The sequence below is a fragment of the Cryptosporidium parvum genome, chromosome 1, assembly GCF_000165345.1.
Source record: "Cryptosporidium parvum Iowa II chromosome 1, whole genome shotgun sequence".
Lineage (NCBI taxonomy): Eukaryota > Apicomplexa > Conoidasida > Eucoccidiorida > Cryptosporidiidae > Cryptosporidium > Cryptosporidium parvum.
The window spans coordinates 126,365-152,205 of NC_006980.1; the positions used below are offsets into that span (position 1 = coordinate 126,365).

Consider the following 25,841-nt stretch of genomic DNA (forward strand, 5'->3'; position numbering starts at 1 on the left):
ATGATACAGAAAAGAAAGTCTTAACAGCATGTAATGACAAGCTTTACTACTTTAATTTGAGTGAGATTATTGATTCATATACTTCATTTCTTGAAAAAGAAGATGGAAGAATTTCCTATTACAAATCTATTCATCTAGGGTAAGATTTCACGAATTTAATCATGAGAAATTATTTTTCAAATTTATCAAAAATCTAATGATTTTTAGAGGAAATATAAGAAGTATTTCTAGAAATAAACAAATAAGAGACCATTTAAGAACCAATAATATGGCCTTATTTGCCTTGAATTGTAGAAATTATCCAGTAAAAGTATATAATTTTGATGGTGAACTAATAACTAGCGTATATATGAGAAACCAATTTGAAGAAATTGATGAAATTTATTCACTGGAATTTATATATTCAGAAGAATCATCTATTATTTTAGGAGGAGGAAAGAATTGTATCCATGTATATGATTATAATTCCGGTAAAACACTTGAATATATCGTAAGTTTAATCCCAATATTAATATTCTTAATTAAAATTAAACTAAATATTCGTAGAATTTCAATTCCAAAGAATGTAAAATAGAAAATTCAAAATGCCAGAAAGGTATTATATCATGTCTATCACTCAAAACAAGTGGTATAGGATCTTTCTCTGTATTTGCATCAGGATCTTTCTCAAAAACAATCTTTTTACATGATTTAAGTGACCTTCATAGCCAAATTCAACTCAGTGATAACAATTTAAATCTTAATTCTGTAACTGAACTTTATTGGTTAGATGGTTCCTATGATTCTAAGTTTATGGATTACCACTTAATTTCTGGTCATAGAAATAGTGACTACTTATATATTTGGGATGTAAGGAAGCCTAATAATATACTTTTTAAATTAGATAGAGAAAATTTTGGTTCAAATCAAAGATATAATATTAACCTTAAATATTTTGAAGATGAGTTAATATTAACTTATGGAGATTCCAGAGGAAACCTTAATATACAAAAACTAAAATTTAATTATGATTACAATAAATTCCTTCAAAATGTAAAGCAAAGACAAAAAATCAAATTAAAAAGTCAATCCATTCCTTGCGTTGAGAGGTTTTTTGATCAAAAGTTATTAGTTACGTTATCTGGTGAAAGATTCACGAGTTGCGAAAAAGATCAAGGATGCACTTTCAATGTTTGGAAGATTAACACGAATACCCCCAGTTAATTTGTGTTTCTCAAATCCAAATATCATTTTCTGATTGAATCTCATTATTACTTTAAATCTTATTTTCAATTTCAGATCCAAAGTTAATCATTTCCCAAACTTTTTATTTTCATTCAATTTAAAGTATTATTAATATATGCTTATTATTAGCATTATTATTTTTAAATTTATATTATAAAACAATTATAAACTTATTTCCTTTTTTTATTACCAGAATTGTTCTTACTATCATTATTAGATAAACTCTCCTCCTGTTCAAGTAACTCCTGAGCAATTTTATTTGCAAGATTGCTTTCAGTTTTCTCTTTTTCCTTGGCTTTCTTCTCCTCTAATTCTTTCTCCTTAGCAAGTCTCTCCTTTTGTAAGCGCATTTCTTCTTGTTGTTTTCTAATAGCATTCAGCTTTCTGGCATCCAAAAATATATAATCTCCCCAGGAATCCTGAATTAAGTTTGCTTCATCTCTTATATATTCTACAGTATCTTTTAGTTCTTCCATAGAATTCTCAACATATAACCACTGCTTTTCTGAAAGAAGTAATTTCTTATATAATTGCATATTTCCCACATACTCTGATGAAATTCTGGAATAATTATCTTGAACTGCCATTGCTGCTCTTAATAAAGCTTTCTTCATTTCAGATACAAGCTCTGGACTTGATGCTCTAAGTCTTAGACGGAACTCCTCAAGACCTACATTTTGTGGAGCAACTTCATCTCTTAATTGAAAATAATGTTTCAAATCTTTTTTAGGAAATGTTAATCTACCAGATGAAATAAATGCATCACAAAGAGCTTCATCTTGGGAATTCAAAATTTCAACATCCTTAAATGAATAATAGACTATTATTCCAAGAAGGAAACATGAAACAATGAAAAATAAGATTTGTAGCCACATATATGTACATATAATATATTATAAATTGTTTTTGTCGTTATTTTCTTTCGTTTTTCCTTTAAATCATAAATTAACCACAGCTTTACGTGAGATTTACCCAGTAACTTGTATTATTATTTTAATGTTATTCTTAATTTATATTTAAACTCTGTAGAATTTAAGTTTTCAATATTATTAAAAAAAATTGAAGAAAACTGTTGTTTTCCTAATAGTAAGCCAATAAAATTATTATTTTAATCCAGAAAAAAAGAAAACACACAGAATTTCTTTATCTCTGTCTTTCTCTCTAAATAAATAAACTTGTTCACTAAAATAACAATTTTACAATATTTCTTAATTTGTTTCGTATTTAATCCTCAACTCTTCGCATCAGCGCCCCCCAACCGCCATTTAATCATTATGCCTCATTTTTTTTCTACTAAGCAAATGAATACTTAGATCTAAACTTACCCTCAAATTGAAAATTATTATTATTTTTTTTATAACTTTTATATTAACTCAATTGAAAGTAAAAAAGCACTTTCCAATACGCTTTTCTCTTAATCTGTATATCAAATTAATTAATAATCCTCTTAATTCTTTTAATTCATTATTTTTTCCAGGATTATCTTTAGCTATAAAAAAGCTATTATTTTTAAGCTTTAATATTATTATTCTGCCCATATCACTTTAAATAAGTCCAAAACGAAAACAAATGAGCATAAAAACTGCACCAATCCACCCTCATTTCTCTCTAAAAGTTACAATTTACTTGAAATTTGTAACTCGAATTTTTGACTCTTCTTAACACACTTTCTGAGAAATTTACTCTTAAAATAAAAATTATAATTTAAACTTTTCTTGATTTTGTTTACACGTAATATTAATATTTTTTTCTTATTAACTGAATTATTTTCTCAAAATTGCTTGCATGCATTTGCCCCTCACTTTTAAAACCTCGTCATGCACATTCTTATATACCGGTGTCGCAGTTTTTTATGTGGACAATTTTTTGGCTCAATTGCAATGCATGCAATTTCGAGAAAATCAAATTTGAATAAAAGAAATAATTAATATTTCTGGATGGAGAGGGAAAACAAAAAAAAAAGAAGAAACAAAGAGTTCCTCAAGTGTAAAGTTAAAATCAAAATAAAATGTAACAGAAGCGATAACTATATCATCTATTTTAATATTACAGTAGTCACATAATTTAAACTTGAATAATAATTTAATAAGAAAAAAAGGTAAGTATTACTTTTTTTGTGTTGAATAAATATGCCAAATTCGTATTTGTATTTTAATAAGAGCAAAAATCAATCCATTTTTCTATTTTCTAGATTCTTCCCTTGACTCTTTCCTACACTTTATTCATTTATTCTCTTGAATTACTATAAAATTAATCTCTATTATGTCCAAATATAAGCATCTCATATTCAGAAATATAAAGAATTACTAATATTTGGAAATTATTAAAGTAGTTGGCTTTTTTTGCTCTGATAATGTGAATATGAATATAAATGCACAGTGGTAGGAATAAATCAAAACAACAAATACAAATTACTTAGAAATTAGCAAAAAGAGGGTCTCTTTGAGCTTGCTTTTGTCCAGGAACTGAGGAGAATAAAGCAGCCTTTGCTGAACTGGGATTATTCATATTTGGATTCTGCATTTGAGAAGATCCTCCTCCAATATTCCCACCAGCTCCACCATTACCACTGCCAGAAGATAATAATTGTTGGTTAGGCATAGATTGTTGATTATTTCTAAAATTGTTCTGAGATTGGGAATGCTGCATTTGCTGCTGTCTCATATTTCCTGCTCCAGGTTGACCTCCTCCAGAGAGTTGCATCTTTTGATTGAAGTTATTCTGCATTTGCTGCAAATCATTATCATATTGCTCATCAAAGTCATTGTTAGTTAAAGCCGCAATATTAGGATCTCTTTGGAGTATTGTTGAAGCCTTTTTCAAAGTATTCAACTGATTCACCAAAGCCTTACGTTCTTCAACAATATGATTTGGTTCATTTAACAAATCAGAAAGTCTTTCAGCTTTATTAAATTCATTATACAATTGAAATTGTAACTTATCCATAATTTGTCTAACTAAAAAGTGACCAATGATCTTTGGAACAGAATCACGAATATTTCTCACAACTATTGAAAAGTAAGAATCAAGTCTTTTTCTTATTTCCTTCAAGAATACTTGAGAATATCTAGTTTTCCTCTTATTATTATCTTTATTTTGAGAAAAAGGATCTTGTGACCACAAATTGGCAGACAAAGAGTTAGTCATACTCCCCACTGTCTGTTGAACCTGACTAAATATTTGTGAAGTCTTTGTTTGCTCTTTTTGTATTGGTTGTCCATCTGACCCCACTTGCATCATATTCGGGTCTTGCATGCCATTGGCGCCCATCTGACCAGCTCTGGCGCCGGCGGCATTTGGATCGTTTGGATTACCTTGTGAGTTATTGTTAATTACACTTCCATGTTCAGTTAAATATTTTGAATCATTTGTGAAAAGATAGCCAGTCTCAGCTTCAACCAATTGTTCAAGAATTGTCTTTGTATTTTCTTTCTCTTGTAGTAGAATCTCTTGGCTTCTATCTAGTATTTGATCTGAAAGTTTTGGAAATCTACTAAAGACCTTATGTGCAACCTTTTGACTAACATTCTCCAAAGCTGAAGTAACCTTGTCCAAACATTCCATAACAGGAGCTTGAATTTTTCTTAAATGAGGTAAAATTAAGTATTCAAACATATCAGGAGAAGGAAAACCAGGCATTGAATCTCCTTCATGCATTCTTATTGCAGCATCAATGTCATAATCTGTGAGTTCTGAAGTTACATCATTTTCAGTATACTCATCTAAAAGTTCATTAAAAATTACTCTTATTTGAGCCCCACTTGACATTCCACCATCACTTCCATGGTCAAAATAAGTTTGAAGTCTCTTATCATATTTTCCACGGATTGTATTCTTAATCATCTCACAATAATCTGTTATCATTGCCCACATTAATTGAGTCCTATCGCTGCTTTCTAAAGGTACTGACTGTCCAAACTCATCTAATCTTGATGATAAAGTTCTAATTCTTGCATTGATTTCTCTTCTAATATCTGGTAAGAAAGTTCTAATATGTTTGAATAAAACTTTTGTCAACTTTGAAACTAGATTCTTTGTACCAACTAATTCTGGTGAAAGATTTCTATAAACTGGATGTGTTGAAAAGAATGTTGCTTCATCCTCTAAAGCATCTTTTATCGATTTCCCCGCCTTTAAATCTGCTGAACTTCTATTCTTCACACCTGTATACCCTAATCTCAACGGAACTTCATCTCCATGAAGCATTTTTGAAGCGTCTGTACCTCTATCCATTAAGTCTATCTTAGTTACAACACCAATAGTTCTCAAACCTTTAGGATCCACTCTTCTAGAAAGTTGAAGAGCATCAGAAGTTGACATATCAGCATTAGCTGGAATTACCGCTAGAATGATTGTCCTTGGATCTCTTGCATATCTTATTGCCATATCTCTAGTCAATTGTTCAATATTATCACATTGATCACTACCTTTTAATGGTACCCTTGTAATACCTGGTAAATCTATTAAAGTTAAATCAGGGCATTGGGTACCATAAATTGTTAATATTATTGGATCATCTACAATACCTTTATTTTTCCCTGCTACTTCATCAGTAAGACGGTCAATTTCTTCTCTAACTTTCTCAAAGTCTGTGAATTTCTTATTCTTATCTTTTTCAAATACTACATAAGCTTCATCAATTCCATTTTTACTTGGAATATGTACTAGACGCATTTCAACAGGACGTCTGGTTACTATTCCTTCTCCTCTAGGTAGAAAATCGAATCCAACTACAGATTCTAATACACTTGATTTTCCTGAACTTTGTGTACCAACAACACAAATCCTAGGGAGATTAATGTACTGTTGTAGTCCCACATCTCTGAGTTCATCCTAGAATTTTAATTAATTAATTAATAATAGTTATTATTGTTAAATATTTGCACGCATGCATGCAATTTTAAATGTGGGGTTTAGAATTCAGTTTAAATTCATCCACATTTCATCTTCTTTTTTTTTTAGAAGAAAATTATTAATACAAACTTACCACCAGGCTAATTAGTTTTCTCAAGTTTTGGTACATTTCCAAATTAATTTAACATCAATTTGCTTAATTTCTTGATTTATTAACTTTTAGAATTTATTATTATATATATCTTATGCTAACTTAAATCCTATTTCTACTAATATCTCATTAATTGTCAAAAAATGCTTTTTTTTTTTAAGCTTAATTATTTTCACAGATTCTTCGAATTATTATTTATTTGTTTGCCAATATATTTATATTTTAATTTAAATATATATCTATCTATATTTATTATTGTTAATTGAATTTATTATTAAAGACAAATACTTGGGCATAGTATACGTATTCTCCCTCATATGTTTATCAGTATAATGCAATAAAATAACATTTTACAAAAAAAAAATTCTCAAACTTGCAAGAATTTGACATATAATTTTTTTTCTTCACCTTCATAATTTCAAACATTAAAACCTTAATTAAATTATCCTTTTTTTTATAAATGAAATATCAATTCTAACTATTTTCTGTCTCCCCCCCTCTTCCTCTTTTTTGATATATTAATATTTTTTTGACTATTCACCCCCATCTCCCTCTAACTCATTTTTTTAGGCTTTAATGATAATTAAAGAAACCATTGAAGGAAAAAAACCAAGTTAAAATGTTCAAAATATATATGTAAATAAATATATTTTAATTATCTTTTCTTTTTCATGATATCTTATTGTCATTTCTCTTTTTAGAAACATTAAAAAACATTTCCACATAATTATTGCATGCAATGGCGGGAACTTGAATAATAGGTATTGCCTTTAAGCGGGAACTTTTCTGAATAATTAAAGGAAATACATGCATTTAAAATAGATGAAAGAAAGAAATTATGATAGGGAAGTAAGAAACATGTATAAAAGATAATAGAAAATTAGTTAAAAATTTAAAGTAGCTATTTTATGATTAAACTTTAAGATATATTTAATTCTTATATTTAAAAAAAAATTCTTGGAATAAGAATTAATAATTTATATTAAAAATGAATAATATACTCTGTATATATAATAAATAAATAATAAACAAATGAGATTTTAAGTTACTTATTAAATATCAGCTTCTTCAGCTTCTTTATTAATATCATCTATTTGTTGTTGTATTTCTTGGTTGAGAATTTTATCTTCAGTAGTTTTTTTTGCCCTCTGACCAAAATCACGTTGCAAAAAGTCGTCAGAATCACTTTGGTAGTCTCCTTCATCTGTAGTTATATCAATATTTGTGCTAGGTTGTTGGTTTAAATCAGAAGGATATCCTGAAGTGATAGTTTGCCCTGGAGCTTGTGGGGGTGTTGGTGGCGTTGGTGTTGGAGTTGGTGGAAGTGTTGGTGGTGGAAGTGTTGGTGGTGGAAGTGTTGGTGGTGGAAGTGTTGGTGGTGGAAGTGTTGGTGGTGGAATTGTTGGTGTTGAAATTGGTGTTGGTGGAAGTGTTGGTGGTGGAATTGTTGGTGCTTTTGGAGTTGGTGGGAGTGGTGGGAGTGGTGGGAGTGGTGGGAGTTTCGGTAGTGTTGGAGATGGTGGAGATGAAGGAGATGGTGGAGTTGGTGGGAGTGTTGGAAGTGTTGGTGTTGAAATTGTTGGTGTTGAAATTGGTGTTGGAGCTGGTGGAGTTCCTGCAGGACCCGATATTACCGAAGCTCCTTGTTGTATTGGTGAAGCTGGCTTTAAGCCTGATGATGTAGTTGCCCCTGAATGACGCATTTCCTTTTCCTTTTCAAGAGCTTCTTCATGTGCCTTATTTAAATCAACACTGCTTGAATCGGTTAAAATTCCTTTAATATCATCTCCTTCTCCGCCAAGCTCTTCCAATAACTTATCTTCAACCTCTTCAGGGGTAGGAGATAATGGGCTTGGAAGTGTTGGAGATGGAACTCCTGGGGCTGTTGGAGGTGGTGAAGACGGAAATGCTGGCATTGGCGGAGCTGGTGGAGATGGTGAAAGTGTTGGAATTGGAGGCGGTGGAGGTTGGTATTCAGGTTTTGGCGGAATTGGTGAGGATGATGGTGGTGTTGGAATTGGAGACGATGGAAGTGGGTATCCAGGCATTGGTGGAGATGGTGGAGGGAATAATGGTGGTGCTGGCACTGGCGGAGGTGGTGGGGAAAATGATGGTGGTGTTGGAATTGGAGACGATGGAGGTGAGCGTCCAGGCATTGGTGGAGATGGTGGAGGGAATGATGGTGGTGCTGGTGCTGGCACTGACGGAGGTGGTGGGGAAAATGGTGGTGTTGGAATTGGAGTCCCTGCAATTGGCGAAACTTCTGCAGGTGAAGCAACTCCTGAAACTTGTGAAGCTGGAACCGTTGGACTTCCTGCAGCAATTGGAGTCCCTGCAACCGTTGGACTCTCTGGAGTCATTGGAGATCCTGTAGCAATTGGAGTTCCTGTAGCCGTTGGACTTTCTGGAACTGATGAAGAAATTTGAGTTTCTGGAATTTCTAAAGTAGGCTTTGATTCTTTAACTAAAGAAGTACCCAATTTTTTTCCAAGCCCTAATCTTCTTTTCTTTCCGTTTGTTTTTGCTTTTTGCTTTTTATCACTCCTTGACTTCTTTCTGCCTGCTCCCTTTTTCCCATGCTTTCTAGAAGCAACTCCTTTACCTTGCTCTGCATCTGATGACAACTCCGAGCTTGAATATTCTTTGTTCCCAGTCTTCTGTATTCTAGACCTTAGTCTATCCAATACCTTTCTTTTTTTCAATTCCTTTTGTTTAGACCATCTTTTCTTGAATTTCTCTTGTTTCATCTCACTAATTATACTATTTGCAACCAAATCTATTATACTTTCGCTTGAACCTTCTGTTTTATTATCTTCTAACTCCGCATTTTCTTTACCTACTTCTCCTTTTTTCCTATCCATCTCTTCTTTAATGGCGTTTTCCTTTTCTTTAGTTAAATCCAAACTACTTGCACTTGTGTCAATTCCTTTAATATCATCACCTTCTCCTCCTAATTCTTCTAACAACTTTTCCTCTGATTCCCTTGCTGACTTTTCTGAACCCTCAACTCTCACTGTAACTTCTCCTTTAGGTATTTTTCCTTTCTTCTCCTTGTACTTCTCTTCTTTGATGGCTTTCTCCTTTTCTTTAGTTAAATCCAAACTACTTAAACTTGTTTCAACTCCTTTAATATCGTCACCTTCTCCTCCAAACTTTCTCAATAATTCATCCTCAGACCCCTTACTTCCCTTCTTAATTCCTTTCTTACTTCCCTTTTTACCTTCCTTCGGCCTTCTTGATATTGTAATTCCTCTCTTGGTCTTCTCCTTCTTGGTAGCTTTCTCCTTTTCTTTAGTTAAATCCAAGCTACTTGCACTTGTGTCAATTCCTTTAATATCATCACCTTCTCCTCCTAATTCTTCTAACAATCTTTCCTCTGATTCTCCTGTAGAGCCTTGTAAATAATCCCAAGTCTCATGTCTCTCAATCCTTGCCTTTTCCTTATTTATTCTCCTCATCCTATCTTCTTCCATCTTCTTCCTTCTATTAGAATCCAAAAGAGATTTTCTTAGTCTTGTTCTCGGCCAAGAAAACAATAATTTCCTTTTCAAAAACTTAATGGATTCCTCCATTCGTTGATTGTAGTATTTCTTTAATTGAATTGCTTCTTTAACATAAACAGAAATCTCCTCCCTTAGTTTCGTCCTAGCACTTGATATATTCTTACTCTTCTTTTGACCAGAAAGTGCTTTAAACTGTTCCAATTTATCGCTTAATTCCGATCTTAATTTTATCATCTTCGCTCTAACACTTTCTGATTCTCTTTCATTCGTACTTGGACCAGTTGCTATCTCCCTATCCAAAATCATTATTGCGTTGGAAATCCTGGAAATCATTAAAGAACCAGAAGGCCCTTGCTCATTTCCTGAACTGTCTGAATCACTAGTCAAATCAAAACTACCTATTTCTGAATCTCTACTTGCGTCACTTGTTTGAACATCGCTTGTATCTGTCATAAAACTATCCAAGTTTAATCCAGGAACAATGTTTTTCATTGTATTTAATACCTCACTAAATTGCTCCTTCTGCTCTTCAAATTTCTTCTTCATATCACTAAAACGAGAAACAGCTAACCCTAATAACTTTATCTTTGTTGAAATCTTCTTTTCTAACTTTCTAATCCTAATATTATAAGCAGAAGTTCTTGCCCTCTCTCTCATTCTTGAACTGCTCTCTTCCGTTTCTTCAGTTACTATTACATTCAAAGAGTTTAATCTACTATTCAATAATTCTCTTGTATTCGATAATAAATACATATCAGAGTTTATTCTTTCTGTCGTTCCAATATATTCTGATAATTTTGCTAATATCTTAGCTTGTCTTCTTGCCATTACCTGACATTTCTTTAAAATCTCTGAATTCAGCAGTGTATTGCTTCCAACTAGAGTAAGTGATAAGATTGCTAGTAAAGACTTGATTCCAGCTTCCAAACCATCAATATTTGTCTCAAAAACTTCCAATAATAATTTAGTTGAGACCAATAATTCGTTAGAAAGTGCAACACAGTGAACTCCTGCTCGAATAATATCATCTTGATAAGCAACTTCCTCTTCAAATCTTAACCTATCAAGATTTATTTGGCACTTATAGTAGTCCATAAGACTCTCTAATTTGTTCTCTTGTTGAACTGCTGTATTTAATGTTGAGTATTCACTTTCAAGCAAAACTTCATGTGACAATAATATCAACTTTTCCAAAGATAAAATCATCAAAAAGTATGTTTGATTAACCCTGTAATAAATTAAAGTTTGATTAAACAATTCCAAGTTCCTTTTCAGCAATGACTCGTAACTACTTGCCATGACGTATCGATTCATCTTTGCTTCACTCAAATTCATATCCTCCTTTCTTAAATTGACCATGATACCCTGACATTTCTTCTCAAGCCTACGATACTTTTTAAATTCTCCCTGTATTTTCTTCAATAAATCCTTGTAACTTTCAGAATCCATTTTATTCTTACTCTTTTGCTTAGATATCTCACCTTTCAACAAAGAGTAAAAAGACTTCTTTGCTTTGCTTAATTCAGTCTTGCATTTCTTATATTTATTATGTATATTCTTTCTTACTTTATTTATTTTATCCAATTTCCTTTTAAAGTTCTTTCTAATTATTCTAGATTCAATCTCAAGTCCTTTTGTTACCATAATTGATCCTGTTAACTTCTTAAGACATTCTTGATATTGAGCTGTCAATCTCACTACGTCCGATAAAATACCCTTTGCGTCATCTAAACGATTTGTATTTACAATATCTGATAGCAGACCTTCTTTTAAATCAAGCATTCTATATAAACTACTTTGATAAGACATACACTCAGACCTCAAATTCTTTATCTTAGAACCTTCCAACTTCAATGAATGGAATATAGCAGCATAATCATTTTCTTCATTTATGTACCCAAATCTCTCTTCATCACTGCTAGCCATTATTTGTGTGCTTCTCTCACCGATAGAAGAGCTTTTTTCCAACTCAAATTCCTCTTGAAGGAAGAAATTAGATGTGAATGGAAATGTTGGTCCAACTGTACTCTTTATTAAATTCTCTTCAAACTGTAATTCCGTAGGTGTTTCTAAAGCAGGAGGTTTATCTTGTGCTGGCTTTTTCTTCTTGGGCTTTGACGAGGAAGCAGGTTTAGTCTTTCTTTTCGGAGTAATATTTGATAATTGTATCAATTCTTGTCGTAAATAGAAGGGAATCTTCATACCAGCTGGGCTGAAAGCTGAAGGTGCAGAGTGAATTTTGGCTGATAATAATCTCTTACGAGCTTTACTTCCAATAGGGAAAGCTCCAGTAGAAGATCTAACTTTAGATTGTCCATATCGTGAATGTGAATCTAATAATGGATGTTTTTGACTTGACATTTTCTTTAACATTTTAACCCTCCTGGCAATAAGAGCACTCTTAATCTTTAACTCTCTTTCAGTCTTAGGCTTTCTCTTAAGCTTTAATTTCTCAAGTAAAGCAAGCTTTCTAACAACACGAGCTGATCTTTTCTTGGAAACTGTTTTAAGGTTTGGAACATTTGTAATTAGAGAAAGTTCTAGTTTAGTACCAAAACTAGCCAAAAACGACTCATCTAAACGATCACTTTTAGTCTTCATTGCTCCCAATATCTTATTTGAAATACTCTTGGACTTGGATTTTCTCCATTTATTTAGAATTTCTAATCTTAATACGGATGAAAAAAATATAGGACGAGTATCATCCGAGGTTGGAGCAACAAACATTTCTTGTAACTTTTGGATCTCCTTATATTTCTCAGAATTTAACTTTTTGAGTTTGTTATTTAAGATTTGTCTAGATGTTTGAATGCCTTCAATGAACTCGCCTTCAATATTGAATAAGTTTGGGATTGGTCCAGAATGTGATGGGATATCTGTTGGACTTTGGGAAGGAAATAAATAGGTATGTTTATTAAGTGCGTCCAGCATAGCATCGGTTTTGGCTTGTACATTACCCCCATCCAACAATTTCTGATTTTGGGAAAGAGGATAAGTCAAGTAATCTCTTTGTCCTGGAACTTTGGAAAAGATATAACTTCCATCCAATTTATCAGAGTTGATTTCAAAGTATTTCTCGGCGTTATAAATTTCGTTTTCAACTGAACTTATTATAACCAATGGATCCAAAGAACATGCAACTTTTGATGTTGCAATTACCTGTTTGACAATACCAGTATGCATTGAGAATATATTTATCTTAATTGGATCCCTATTCTTGAGCTCTGCAGTGAATTCTATGGTAACTGTTCCCAAAAGAGTCTCAGCTCCCTCTTCTCCACTAACAAACATCCCTGCAATAACAAACATCTCGACAGAATACTTCATTAAGGAAGAAGTATAGATGTTATAATCATCTAATTCACCAAACTTTCCAAACAAATACAAAAATTCTCTGGAAAGAAGATATCTAATATCTCCATAGCGATACATAGAAACCATTCTAATTACATCCAAACTCAGAAAATCCAAATTCCATGGTCTTGGACCGAATATCTGGATCTCTTTCCCAGTGTAACTTGCAGCCTTCAGTTTAATCCTTTTCTCGTCATTCTTCATGTTATTCCATCCTGCAATTGCTAAGCCTTCCCATTTTGGTACTGGAAGTTGGTTTTCTTGGTAATTTTCGAGATGTTGTTTCTCCATATTGTAAACATAGGTGTTTCCAGGGACGCTTCCACTTCTAACCCTCCTTTCAAAATTTGACATTTTTGCTTTGGGAGCCATATTGCTTCTGAGCAACAATTTTGAATCATTTAATCTTTCTAATGAATCATTTTCTTCTCTAAGAACCACCTCTTTGGGTCTTTCTTTATCCTCACCTTTGTTAGGTTTAGGCAAAGATAAATTTGGTAATAAGTCTAATTCAAGGCCAAAATTTTTCATGTGGCTTATTAAAGTATCTCTTAATTCATCCAAAGTTTTAGTAGCTTTAATATCAAAAATCATTTCATTCCTCAAATTTGATGAGATATTTTTACTGTTGACCTTTATCAAATTCAGGCTGTTTTTTATATGTTCTTTTACCAGCCAGTCACTAACCTGGCCAAATCTATCGCTTACCAAAATATCGTTTGGATATCTTTTTTTTAAGCCTGGTCTGGGAACGAGATAAGAAGGACTTGAGTTGCATTTTATAACTAACATAATCTCTTCCATGTAATCCTTATTCCCGTAATACCCTGAATTTGTCTGGCTAGCATTCAAGCCTGAAGATTTACCATATTGTAGCCACCTTTCGCTAAGCCAAACAATTGATCCATCACATGGAGAAACAATATTCTCCATATGAGTTTTACCCTCCTTGGTAATTGAAGCTATCGCAAAAGGAACATTTTCCTTGACAAGTGTGCCCACACTTCCTGTTAAGCTCGCCCCAACATTCAGGTTGAGCTCTAGCTTAAGTTCTGAATCACTGTAAATAGGTTTAATTTCGGCAACATAACCACTCCTTAGAAAGGCATCCAATGAACTCAAAAGAGTTGATGATGAATTCTTATATTTTTTTGAATATTTGAAGAGTGCTGAAACATGAAGTAATCCTCGAAACATAATTGGTAGATAAGTATTTGAATCTACAACAATGTCATCCAGATCAATTAGATTCATTTCTGGATTCTGTAAACTATAATCTCTCATCTTCCAAAACAAAAATCTTATGTCATCATGCTTAATGCCTCGATTCTTGAACAACTTTGTGCAAGCTAATATATTCGTTATAGACATATGAGTACTACCAGGCCCTAATATTCCACTATTTCCATTTTCATAGATACAAGGAGATCCCAAAAATATGCCTACTTGAACCTCATCCCCAGTACTTTCCAAAATTTGGAGGTCAGTCTTCGAGCCATCCCTTAAATTATGCATTTCAGGCTCAACCAATCCTACAAGTAAATTGTTTCCAACAACAAGCTCTCCTCCTCCTAATATGGAGCCATTATATCCCATTTCAATATTATATTTGACATTTCCAGAGTGTACTATCTCAACATTTCTCTTTGTATCAAATACAGTTATTAAAGGTTCATTACTTCCAGAGCTTGTACTCGGAGACTTTAACCCAATTCCCGTACAAAGACTCGAAAATAAGAACAATGTGACTGCGGTTGAAGTGAGTAAGAGTCTACCCATCCTCCAGTCTTCTTACCTACTAATTAATTTCTTCTAGGAATTCTGGATTTGTAGCCACTTATTTAATATTATAAAACTTTCTTTAAGAATCCTTTTACTCAAAAAGCTTGTTCCCTCTAACTATCTTAATTCATATAACTTAACTCGCAACTATCTCCCTAATTTTATATATACCAGTAAGATATTGTGATAAACAGCAACACCCTGTTATATTATTTTAATATAAATATCAAATTCCTCCAATTTAATAACATCAACCAAAAAAAAAACTATTCTATCGACTTGCCACCCTTCTGGATGTGTATGCCGTTAAATCATCAAATCCATGCAAATTCTGCTTACCCACTAAATTGCATGCATGCAAGCGGTAGATCTATTAAACTTCTACATGCAAGTAGATTGATTGGGCGGGAATCCGCTGGGGGGGGGTGGAGAACAGAAATTATAATTAAAAAAAACTTAAAGCTAGTTTGCATGCGGCGCCTAAAGAGCGGTAAGTCATTGGTGATTCAATACAAAACTTCTGAATCACAGTGCTCACTACTATTCTAGAGCAAGAGATTTTTCAATGTCGCCGGACTAAGGAACAAGCCTTTAACTATACAGCCTCATATCAATAGCATTGAATCTGCCAAAATAAGTAGATTGTATTAATCAAATAGCTTTAGAGAAGTTGTTTGAAAAATTTAATTAATAATTAGAATTTTTTGTTAAGCCAATCCATGCAAAGTAAGGTTATCATTGCATGTGGAGCAATCCTAAAATAGTACGTTAGGTACCCTTTAAAGAAACCACTTAGCCCTTGGCTCTTGTATATGTGTGTGATAACTTTACTATAACTATTCAAATTGTGATCTTCGTGTTTTGTTATTAAAGACTCAGAATCCTCTTCATCAACTGTCTGTTTTTGTATTTGGGTCTTTATTGTGTCAAAAGGGAGGGATACTACGCTTGCAACGGCACCCGAAAGAATGGATGAAAGAACCTTAACAAAAACTTGATTCTTTTCTGGTCCTGTCCATCTATAACATACTTCAATAAAATGGTCGAATGTGGCAAGCATTCCCATATTAATTGACATTGCTCTAATTATAGAGGGAATGGATCCTTTCCACATTGAAAAGAAACCCTCTTCCTTAATTATATATTTCATTGCTTGTAATACATTTTTGTAGTATTTTTGTTTGCTTAAAGGTAACAGAGAATTGGTTTGTAGCCTGATAAGTGCTAAATCTACAGGATTGCAAATAAATGAAGAAATACCTCCAGATGTTAACCCTATCAGGGCTTTAACTCCAAGAGACAGATTACATACTTTGTGGCCCTGATAAACCATTTGGTTCTTATAGTAATCACATAATAACCTGAAAATTCCCAATCTCGCAGTCGAATAAGTTAGTTGTCTGATTAGACCTGCATCTAATCCCTTATAAAGCCCCAAAATTCCATTCTTGTTAACTATATCTCTAGCTAAAGAAAAAGGAGTTGGTTTTGAATATCCTTCAAAGTTCTGTAATTGCATTTTTATCTTAACAATGTCTATTGGTTGAATCTAAGAGTTGAAATTATATATTAAAGTTAATTAAAATAATAATATTAATTAAAAACGTATATATGGCCTCCACTTAGTTTTCATGACTCTCAGATTCACTAAAAGTCTGAAACCCTACTTTATAATCCTTTAACTTACACATATTGTCGCAATACATCCTGAAATTCCTCCATTTATGAAAGGCCTTAACACTCTAAACCATCTTCTTACCAACCCTTCTTTCAACAATATCATTCTCTAACAGCTATTTGAATCAAATAAGCTTCAAGAAAAATCTTAATATTCTCTTCACCTATTTTTTATTTTTACTCGTCAAATACTTGATACAAACAAAAACATTCTTATTCTTTACTATTTAAAAAAAAAAATTGCAACACTAACATAACTAAAAGGTTCATATACTAATATTGTTAAATACAAATAATATACCACCCTTCATAACCAAAAACATGAACCAGTTAAAATCTTATTTCAATTAATCGTTTTGCCTTATTTTAGTGTCCGCAAGACATTTTTTGGTCATGTTACATGTTTTTGGCGCCAACTTTATTCCAAACATGTTGAATAATTGGAGTTAAGTATTTTTTAAAAAAAAAAAGTTTGGAGTTGCCGCCTTTTCCTTTAGAGGTTAAAAAAAAATATTAATCAAGTTAGGAGAAAAAATAAAACCAAGGGAAATTCGAAATGTCATCTTTGAAGCACTCAATCCATAGGAGAGTGCACTTGGAGAGAGCGACTCCAGTGAACAGACTTCGATTTGGGATTTTAGAGCGTAAGAAAGACTATAAGATAAGAGCAAAAAGGTATCATGAGAAGGAAAATCTCTTAAAATCTCTATCAGAAAAGGCAAGAACAAGAAATCCAGATGAGTTTGACTTTGGTATGGTGAATTCCAGACTGGAAAATGGTAGATATAAAAAGATTGGATCTGACCTACAAAACGGCGGTCTTACAAGTGCTGAAGAGAGAAAGCTTGCGGAGAGTCAGAACCTGACATATGTCCATTTTAGAAAATCAATTGATAATAAGGTAAGTTGTTTCGCTAAATTATTCCCTGTTTGTTTCTTTTGTTTATATTCTATTAGAAAATTGAAAGAATGGAAAAAGAGTTGACATTATTTGGCCAAAATATGCAAAGAAGCCATATTTTTTTTGATGATGAGCACGAACAACTAGAAAGTGGTTCACAGAAAAATAAAAGCAATTCAAAGAAACTCAAAGATTTAGATTCACTTTCGAATTTAGAAACTATTCCAAAGGAAGTTGTCAAAAATATTACCAAATCTTATAAGATTTTTAATGATACAATTGCTAGATCACAGAAACTAGAAAAAGTATCCAAGCATCTTGAGCTACAGAGAGACCTCAAATCTAAAGGAAAGAAGAAGAAGGTTGTAACAAAGAATGGAAATACTGAGTATGTATGGTATCCAAAAAGAAAAAAGTGACTTTTTCCTCTATTTCTATTTTAGTTTTCTTATACAAGCACTTTTTTCCTGAATATTCCCGCCCTTTCTTCTACTCGAGGGGTAATTTTTAGATTATATTAATTATTGTCTACTACATTTGTTCTTGAAGTCCTAACTTGAAAGTTGTGGTGTTGTCTTGTGCTTTAAACTAAACTCTTACAAACTTTGCTTGTCAATAGCACATTCCAACTTGCCTAGTATATTAAAGAATATTCATTTTAATACTAAGAAATGGCTTACCTTAGCCGAAGATTAAAAGCCCAAGCCATTACACTATTCTTCTTTCTAATTGCTTTCATCTCTTTAAATGAGTTCTTTTCTGAAGCATCATCTACTCAACAAAAAAGAGAACTTAAAAGTGTCCGATTTGTTCAAAGTGGGCAACCCCCATATGTATCATCTTCAAAACCAGGGCAATACTTTAGACATCTCCAGACAACTGTAGAACAAGATTCTAGCTCATCTCCTGATGAATCTTCTCCAAAAGAACAATCTCGTCTCAAACATGTTGGTCCAAAGTATAGATTTGTTCACGCACCAGTTGGATATGAGAAGTCAAAGAGTACATATTTAGCCGAAATCCAATCATTAAAGGAGGCAAATGAAAAATTAAATGAAGAAGTTAAAAGTCAGGCTCAAAAGATTAAAGCTTTAATGGCTGAAAACAAAGAGTTGAGAGAAAAAATTGAGGCTGAATTAAAAAAGACTAATTCATCAAATTCCAAGCTTAGAAGTTTAGAAGAAGATTTAAAGAAGAAAGAAAGACAAAATAATTCATTGTCAAGTACATTATCCCAAAAGGAAAAGACTATAAGTGAACAAAAGGCAGAAATCAGATCATTAGTACAAAAAATCCAAGATAAGGAAACATTTTTGGAATCTAAAGAAAAAGCACTATCTGAATTAGAAAAACAAATGAATAATAAAATTGAGCATTTACAAGTAAGAGAAAAAGAACAAGAAAAAGTCAAAGAAGAAAAAGAATTGGAAGTATTGAGACTTATGGAAAAGATTGAGGTTCTTTCTGCCAATGTTAGGGAAAATTCATCAAAACAAGAATCACTAGTTAGTGAAAAGAATCAACTTGAAGCTAGGATCAAAGAATTAATGGCGGAAAGAGATAATGCAAATAAGGCCCTGAATGAATGTCTTGAATCTCTTAATGCTAAAGAAGTCAAGAATGAAGCAGAGAATGTTCCGAAAGAAACTCAGCCAGAAGAAAAAAGAAGAGCTTTATATAATCTTGTATTAAAGCAAATGGGTAGGAAACAAATGAAAGAAAGATGGGTGAAAGCACCTCCACTTAGACGTCCTGAAGGAATTAATGTAGAAAGTGACTTGGTTCCTGAAATAGTTAAGGTCTTTGATTCACTTAAGAAAAAAAGAGAGGACGAGTTTAAAGCCTTTGTAACTGAAAATGGCCTTGAAAATGAAGATAGTGTAAAACAAAGACAATTATATGAAAAATATAAAGAGAAAAATATTGCTTCATCACCAGCTGGAATCCAACAATTTGCCCGTTTTAAGAAAGAAAGCGTTTCTGATTAATTTGTCAATTTCATTCCAAAAAAAGCTTTCGTGATGGCGCCATTGCATGGTTTTGAGCGCCTTTCAGCGGCACGGCATGCAAAACGGTAACTTTGTTTATGCATAGCATTATAATGAGCAATAAGTAATAGAATAATATAATATTAGTAAATATAGTTAAATGTGCATATGTATAAAATTTGTCTATAATTTGCATAAAAGATACAATGTTAAAATTTTTGAATACTAATTTGAAAAATAAGCTATAGGCTTTAAAAAGATTTTATCAAAGGTGGCTATAAATAGGTAATAGTAGAACAAGAGAGCTGAATACTTTTTGGCTTAAAAGTTATTAAATAAACTGAATAATGGCTTAAAACTTAAGATCACCAAGTTACGTTAATATATTGTAGAAATTATATAAACGAAAATATATATTTATAATTTGATAAAGCTTTTTCTTCTTTCCTATCTGTTTTAAATGGATTTATGTGTTACTCTCTAAATTAGCAAGAATTAAAGATTCCAAAATTCATATATCAGAAGATATCAATTAGAAGGGAAAAATGGTTATGAAATTAGAACTCAAACTTCCAGGTACTGACGTCGGAATGAGAATAGCTTTTGGTCACCTAGATGAAAATTCAACTGGGTCAAGGACAAAAGCCTCCTCTTCTTCTTCATCCTCCACTTCCTCTCCTACTCTTCCCTCTAAACAAAACTCTGGAGCGAAGATTAAGGTAATAAAGAATGACCTAGAAGAAAGTGAATGTGAATGTGATGATTGTTCTGGAAAAGCCAAAACTAAAGAAAAGGCTATTTCTCATAAAGATGATGATCAATATTCTGTTGACATGGTAACCAAGGTATTTGCATCACTTATGCAGTGTACAGCATCCAATATTAATAACAGTCAGTTTAACCAAAATAATAAACTTAATCAGAAATCTAAAGGATTAAAACAAGTCAATTCATCCAAATCCAATAATAAATACGCTTCTGATAGTGAAGATGACCCCTTAGCAAGAGGTATTCTTGGAAAAGGATGTTCATCCGACTTCTCTGTCTCCCAATCTCTCTATCCTGATGATATCCTAGTTTCTTATGAACCCAGAAGGAAGAAGTCACCTAAATCTAATAAAAGTCCCGCCAAAACTAAATCTGCTCCTTTGAGTAGCCAAGTTCAACAAAATACTAAGGATCTTAAAGATGTAAGAATCATCCCTATCAACAAATCAACAAATGCTAAGATTCTACCCAACAGAAATTTCAAAGAAAGTAAATATGATATTTCTTGTATTTCAGTCCCAACTTTCTGTAACAAGGCAAAACTCATTAGTTGTTGTAACGCCAGACTTATTCCTCAAATTCCTAGGTGTGATCTAACCAGACATGAAGACGAAAATCTGATGATTTCAGTTCCATCCGCGATTTATCCAGATAATATCATTCTCACATTAAAAAATCCAAAGCCAAAGAAAAATAAGAAAAAGTAACCTATGTCCATGCATACCAATATGCATGCGCACACAACTTGGCGCCCAAAAGTTAACTTCTATATTACAATTTATTTATATAAATGGCTCATTAAAGTATATTCATTTAAACAGAGAATTAAAACAGAATATCAACAAAAAAAAAATTATATCAAAAAAAAAGTCATTCTTTAATAGAATATAATACCAGGGGGTCACAATTCTTTTTACTTTTACAACATCTTACAATCATAAAATCTCACTTCATTCATGTCGACAATGTCATAAGGGGCTTTTCAGAAAGAAAAATAATAGAATGAAAAACAAATATAGGAGCTTCAATAATAAACCTATTTAGATAACTAAAATTAAGAGCTAATTATTTCTGAAATAGACCTGAACAAAATTACCTAAAAGAATTCGTGTACTTATTAACCTAGTAGGACTTCCTATTCTTTTTCCTTTTTACTCTAAAAAAAACCTTAATAAAGTATATCCTAGTCTTTTCCTTCCAAAAAACTGACCCACTTTGGCGGGAAAATAGGAGCCAATATTTTAGCTAAATATTCATCCATTTCAAAAGGCGTCTGTATTTACTTTATCAAATACTTTTTTATTTAAATTTAAACGTCATCAAGAAGTTTCTAAGAAGGTCCAGATCCTTAATCACATCTATTTTGATGACCACTGTTTAAATAGGTGTTGCTCTTTAGGCCTTGAATCGCTCAAATTCATAATACATGCAAGTGTAAATGTCTAATCTTAATTAATTTTAGTAATAATAAATACAAACTCTCAAAACAAGCAAATAATCAAAGAGTCTGAGTCATATATGGAAGCTATTGACTTGATTTACCTAGTTTTTTCTTCTCATTCTTCTTTGTTGTTTATTTGATGGGCTTGGACTCGAACCTTTCTTATCCGAGAGGACTATTTCGCTTTCATTTCTGCTGCTTTCATCCTCTGAAGATTTTGATTCAGAAAAAATTGTTTCCAAAGCTGAACTACCATAATATTCCCTTTCAAACTTTACTGCACTGTCAAACCATTCTTTAATTTCAAAGTAAGCCTTCTTTAAAGATCTTCTCAAATCCTTATTTTTCTCTCTAAATATTAACTTCTTCAATAATTTCATCAACTTTGTTCTTTTTGTGAAAATACTTGACTCTATGTATTCATCAGAGTAAATTAATTTGCTTAGTTCTGGATACCTCAAGCTATCTAATAAACTCATCATCTCTAAATCAAATCTGTAACTGCCCAAGTCATACTCAAAACCTGAAATTAATCTATTATAGAAATCAAGCTTCATATCATAATAATCCAGCTTTTTAAAACCATAAATTCCGATTGGTTGCTCATCTTCACCTAGTTTAAACTTTGGTAAGTAAGTATATCCAAATCTTGACAAGATACCTCTTTCCTCTAACTCTTTAAGTTTCAAAGAAGAACTTGGTTTAACTCCACGGAAGTGTGGATAGAAATACAACTTATCAAGTACCTCTCTAACATACATCAACTTTGTCTTTTCCTCGTGAATCTTGAGTAAAATTCTCATCTTAAGCTCATCATTCTCATTTTCATCAATAATCTCATCCTCTGGCAATGCTACTCTATTTAGTACAACAGATAAGGATTTGCGGTGTCTTGAGATTTCTCTAATCAAAAAGGACTCCAACTTTAACAACTCTAACATTCTCTCCTTTCTATCAGCTACTGCAATGTATAAATCTCTAACATAGTCCTCAATAATTGTCAAAGCTTCCTCAAATACTAACTTTACTTTGCCCTTAAAGTCTGTAGAATACTTGGAAGCCTTCTTTGACTTATCTGAGTCCTTGTCGCTCTTCTTCTTACCACCCTTAATTTCTTCTTCATCATCTCCCTCATCAGAATCCACAAAATCGCCATTCTTTGGCTCCTCTATATAATACCTTGTTGAAGCATGGTTGGTATCAATCAACTTCTTAAAGTCGGAAGCTTTCCTATCTCCACTAAAAATACCAAATGTCTCACTATCCAAAGTCTTAGATATCTCTGGATTCTTTTCAAAGTCATCGAGTTCAATTCGGGTAATATCAACATTACCAACTGCATGTGCATTTTGTAAAAGATAATCATTCAATTTCTCTAACTTGTCCAATTCATCCAATATCTGAACTCCTATTCTCTGTCTCTTATCTAAAGACTCTAAAACCTTGGAGGTAACCTCATCTTCCAAAGAGCTAATCTCAACGTTAATCAAGCTTGAATCTCTTATCAAATCATCACAAGCATCCTCTAATTCTCTAAAGTTATCATGGCATTCCTTTCCAATCCTTTGCAACTCTTGAACATTATTTTCATGCTCATTCTCAACCACATTTTTCAATTCATCTCTATTCTCAAAGAAAGAACCAAACTTCTTATTATCTGGCTCACTTACATACTTTGAAATGTCAATTCCTGTATCTGATCCTTTTAAAGCACTTGAAACTATATTCACATTCTCCAAAAGTGCTTTTGTTCTAAGAACTGACTTAGACTTATTCAATTCATCCAATAACTTCTTCTGGGATCTAATATATTCATTTCTTTTTTCTTCATACCTTTTCAATAATTGTGCACTGCGCGCCAAGTGAGCCGTGATTTTTCCCGCCACCTCCTTTTTCTCCAAATCATCCGAAGTTTCAATATGGTCTCTATATTGAGCAAGAGTGCCTTCGAATTTATCAAAGTTTGAAACCTTGTCATCAATTGCAGAGATGAATCTATATGGAGATGGAGCTTGAGAGTCACTAAGTTTCCATCCTGTTGTTAAGAAGTTTTCTAATAGATTTTTGTGTGGATAACTTAACTTTCCAAGGTATCCATTTAGGTAGAAACTGTCTTTATCAGAATAATCGATATTGAATGATAAATCAGTAGCTAAATGATGAATTTTAGCAACACCATCAAAGTTTTCAACTAATTTAAATCCTGTTGCAGAAACTGGGAGTATTTTTTCATTATTTTTCTCTTTTAAGTAGATAGTTTTGGGAATAAAGAAAAGAGAATTTCCAAATTTGTTGAATAAAAATTCCCTATAAACTTCAGTATTTGTTCCAACATCTCCTCCTTGTTCTCCAAGACGTTGTTTGAAGTACTTTTCTTCTTCTTTTACATCAGCATCTGTATATAGGTTTTCAAATATAAGTGTATGTAATGATAGCATTTGTCCAACAGTCATATTATTAATATCTACCAATGTATAATCATCGATTCTGTCAATTACTCTCTTTTGGGAAGAAGTGGAGTATTCTGATCTCTCGAAAAGTAACTGAGAGGGAGACTTAATGTTGTTATATTTGTTAACTCTGGTTAACTTATGGAAAGTAGTTGATGATGAATCTTGGTTATTTTCTGACTCTTTTTCGTCAATATTTAAGCTTCCAGTTCCAATAGAATTATATCTATTACCATGATCACTTCCAGTAATTAATTCATCAAACTGTTCTCCAATATCACTACCATCAGATCTGGTGTTATATCTATCGCCTTTATAGATTAACCTACCATGATTGTCATATACATCTTCTCCTTTAACAATCTTTTCATATGCATTAGTCATGTTAATAATAGAAGACTTCGAAATAGTATCAGTCCAAGCTCTACCTTCAATTGGATCATAAGGAGATGGTAAAGAATTATCGAAAGGATCAAAGTTATCAAGAATCAGATTATCGTTGAATAATCCATCATTGACAAAGTTTGTAGCATTTGCAAATCTGTCAATTGGAGTACCAGACTTATATTTCTCATATTCATCCTTAAGAGCATCTCTGAGGAAATAAGAAATCTCAATACTTTTGGAAATTGGGTCACTGCTAGCTTCTCCTGAGACAAAACCAAGCTTGTAAGCTTCTCTTTCTCTAAGTTTAATAGAGTATAAGAGGAATTCCTTTTCAGTCATAACTGGACCAAGTGGATTCTTTTCAAGATATTTACGACGATACTCATTATATACCTTTCTAAGTTTGTCATTACTTTTTCCAAGCATTTCCCAAGCTTTGAGATAGGCAGCATCAATTTCTTCTTTAGAAGCATTAATTGGAACACGTGGCATGTGTTTGAGAGCTTCTTCAGGATCAAAGTCAAATTTGTCCATATCATCAAATAATAAGTACTTTGGTAAGACTCCATCAGCTTTTTTAGTGGTTTCAACGCCAAATAGAGACTTCATTTCTGTATCAGTAGCATTGAGTTCTTTCTTGACGTAATCCATAAAGTGTTTCTTCATCTTTTTCACCTCACCTAGAGTTGGTACTTGTCCTGTAACATTAAATACATGTTCTCTGAAAGATTCTCTCATCATTCTTATGCGAGCTTCAGGAGGAAGTGGAGCTAAAGAATCCTTAGTTAAAGTACGTTCTGGTTCGTAAGCATATGGATATTCTTTATACTTAGAACCAAAAGCTCTATCCTTAGCATCTCCCTTTTCATAATCTCTCAATCCCGGAATAGTTCTTCCATAATAACCTCCTCCAATTGCACCAATCTTAACAACTTTCTCGCTATCTGCTGGACCTTCCTTTCCCCAACGATTAGTTGCAATATGTTCCAATGGAACAGTCTCCATTGGAAAATAATAGTCGTAACTCATTGCCAGCTCAAAAAGCATTGGCAAGATTACTGCCAACTTACGTTTTGATAACATTTCTGTTTTCTATAAAGTTGGATGTAATTCTAAAAAAATGAATAAACCTGTTTGCTTATATTTCAAAAAAAAAAATTAACAAATCTAATAAATGCATGAATTTGAAATACAAAAATCAGCGAATTTACTTGCAAGCCTCTCAATTATAGTCAAATCCATTTAGATACCTCTAGATACTCTCCTTTATATCCTTTTACCACTATCAATAGACTTGTTATGAATGTAAATATCCATTGATTTTAATTATCATGACGTATATTTTTACCGCCAATAAGTCT

General features: G+C 32.5%; 9 protein-coding genes across 9 annotated transcripts; 4 read left to right on the forward strand and 5 right to left on the reverse strand.

Moving 5' to 3' along the window:
- Positions 1-196: 196 nt before the first annotated feature.
- cgd1_560 (hypothetical protein) lies at positions 197-1,203 on the forward strand (the record flags this gene model as incomplete). Its single annotated transcript, XM_001388103.1, has 2 exons — positions 197-470; positions 539-1,203. The coding sequence occupies 2 exons, from the start codon at positions 197-199 to the stop codon at positions 1,201-1,203; spliced, it is 939 nt and encodes a 312-aa protein (XP_001388140.1).
- Positions 1,204-1,394: 191 nt separating this feature from the next.
- On the reverse strand, positions 1,395-2,099 carry cgd1_570 (predicted secreted protein, signal peptide; the record flags this gene model as incomplete). The annotated part of the gene is made up of 1 exon (XM_627912.1): positions 1,395-2,099. One exon carries the CDS (start codon positions 2,097-2,099, stop codon positions 1,395-1,397), a length of 705 nt encoding a protein of 234 aa, XP_627912.1.
- Positions 2,100-3,639: 1,540 nt separating this feature from the next.
- Positions 3,640-5,898, reverse strand: cgd1_580 (dynamin-like protein; the record flags this gene model as incomplete). The annotated part of the gene is made up of 1 exon (XM_001388104.1): positions 3,640-5,898. The coding sequence occupies one exon, from the start codon at positions 5,896-5,898 to the stop codon at positions 3,640-3,642; it is 2,259 nt and encodes a 752-aa protein (XP_001388141.1).
- A 1,383-nt stretch (positions 5,899-7,281) lies between these two features.
- On the reverse strand, positions 7,282-14,865 carry cgd1_590 (hypothetical protein, proline rich C-terminus, signal peptide, very large protein; the record flags this gene model as incomplete). The annotated part of the gene is made up of 1 exon (XM_627913.1): positions 7,282-14,865. The coding sequence occupies one exon, from the start codon at positions 14,863-14,865 to the stop codon at positions 7,282-7,284; it is 7,584 nt and encodes a 2,527-aa protein (XP_627913.1).
- Positions 14,866-15,562: 697 nt separating this feature from the next.
- On the reverse strand, positions 15,563-16,387 carry cgd1_600 (oxoglutarate/malate translocator protein; the record flags this gene model as incomplete). Its single annotated transcript, XM_001388105.1, has 1 exon — positions 15,563-16,387. One exon carries the CDS (start codon positions 16,385-16,387, stop codon positions 15,563-15,565), a length of 825 nt encoding a protein of 274 aa, XP_001388142.1.
- Positions 16,388-17,101: 714 nt separating this feature from the next.
- cgd1_610 (hypothetical protein) lies at positions 17,102-17,865 on the forward strand (the record flags this gene model as incomplete). Its single annotated transcript, XM_627914.1, has 2 exons — positions 17,102-17,446; positions 17,503-17,865. The coding sequence occupies 2 exons, from the start codon at positions 17,102-17,104 to the stop codon at positions 17,863-17,865; spliced, it is 708 nt and encodes a 235-aa protein (XP_627914.1).
- Positions 17,866-18,117: 252 nt separating this feature from the next.
- Positions 18,118-19,434, forward strand: cgd1_620 (hypothetical protein; the record flags this gene model as incomplete). Its single annotated transcript, XM_001388106.1, has 1 exon — positions 18,118-19,434. One exon carries the CDS (start codon positions 18,118-18,120, stop codon positions 19,432-19,434), a length of 1,317 nt encoding a protein of 438 aa, XP_001388143.1.
- A 545-nt stretch (positions 19,435-19,979) lies between these two features.
- Positions 19,980-20,909, forward strand: cgd1_630 (hypothetical protein; the record flags this gene model as incomplete). The annotated part of the gene is made up of 1 exon (XM_627915.1): positions 19,980-20,909. One exon carries the CDS (start codon positions 19,980-19,982, stop codon positions 20,907-20,909), a length of 930 nt encoding a protein of 309 aa, XP_627915.1.
- An 835-nt stretch (positions 20,910-21,744) lies between these two features.
- cgd1_640 (signal peptide, large protein) lies at positions 21,745-25,563 on the reverse strand (the record flags this gene model as incomplete). Its single annotated transcript, XM_627916.1, has 1 exon — positions 21,745-25,563. One exon carries the CDS (start codon positions 25,561-25,563, stop codon positions 21,745-21,747), a length of 3,819 nt encoding a protein of 1,272 aa, XP_627916.1.
- Between the last annotated feature and the right edge of the window lie 278 nt (positions 25,564-25,841).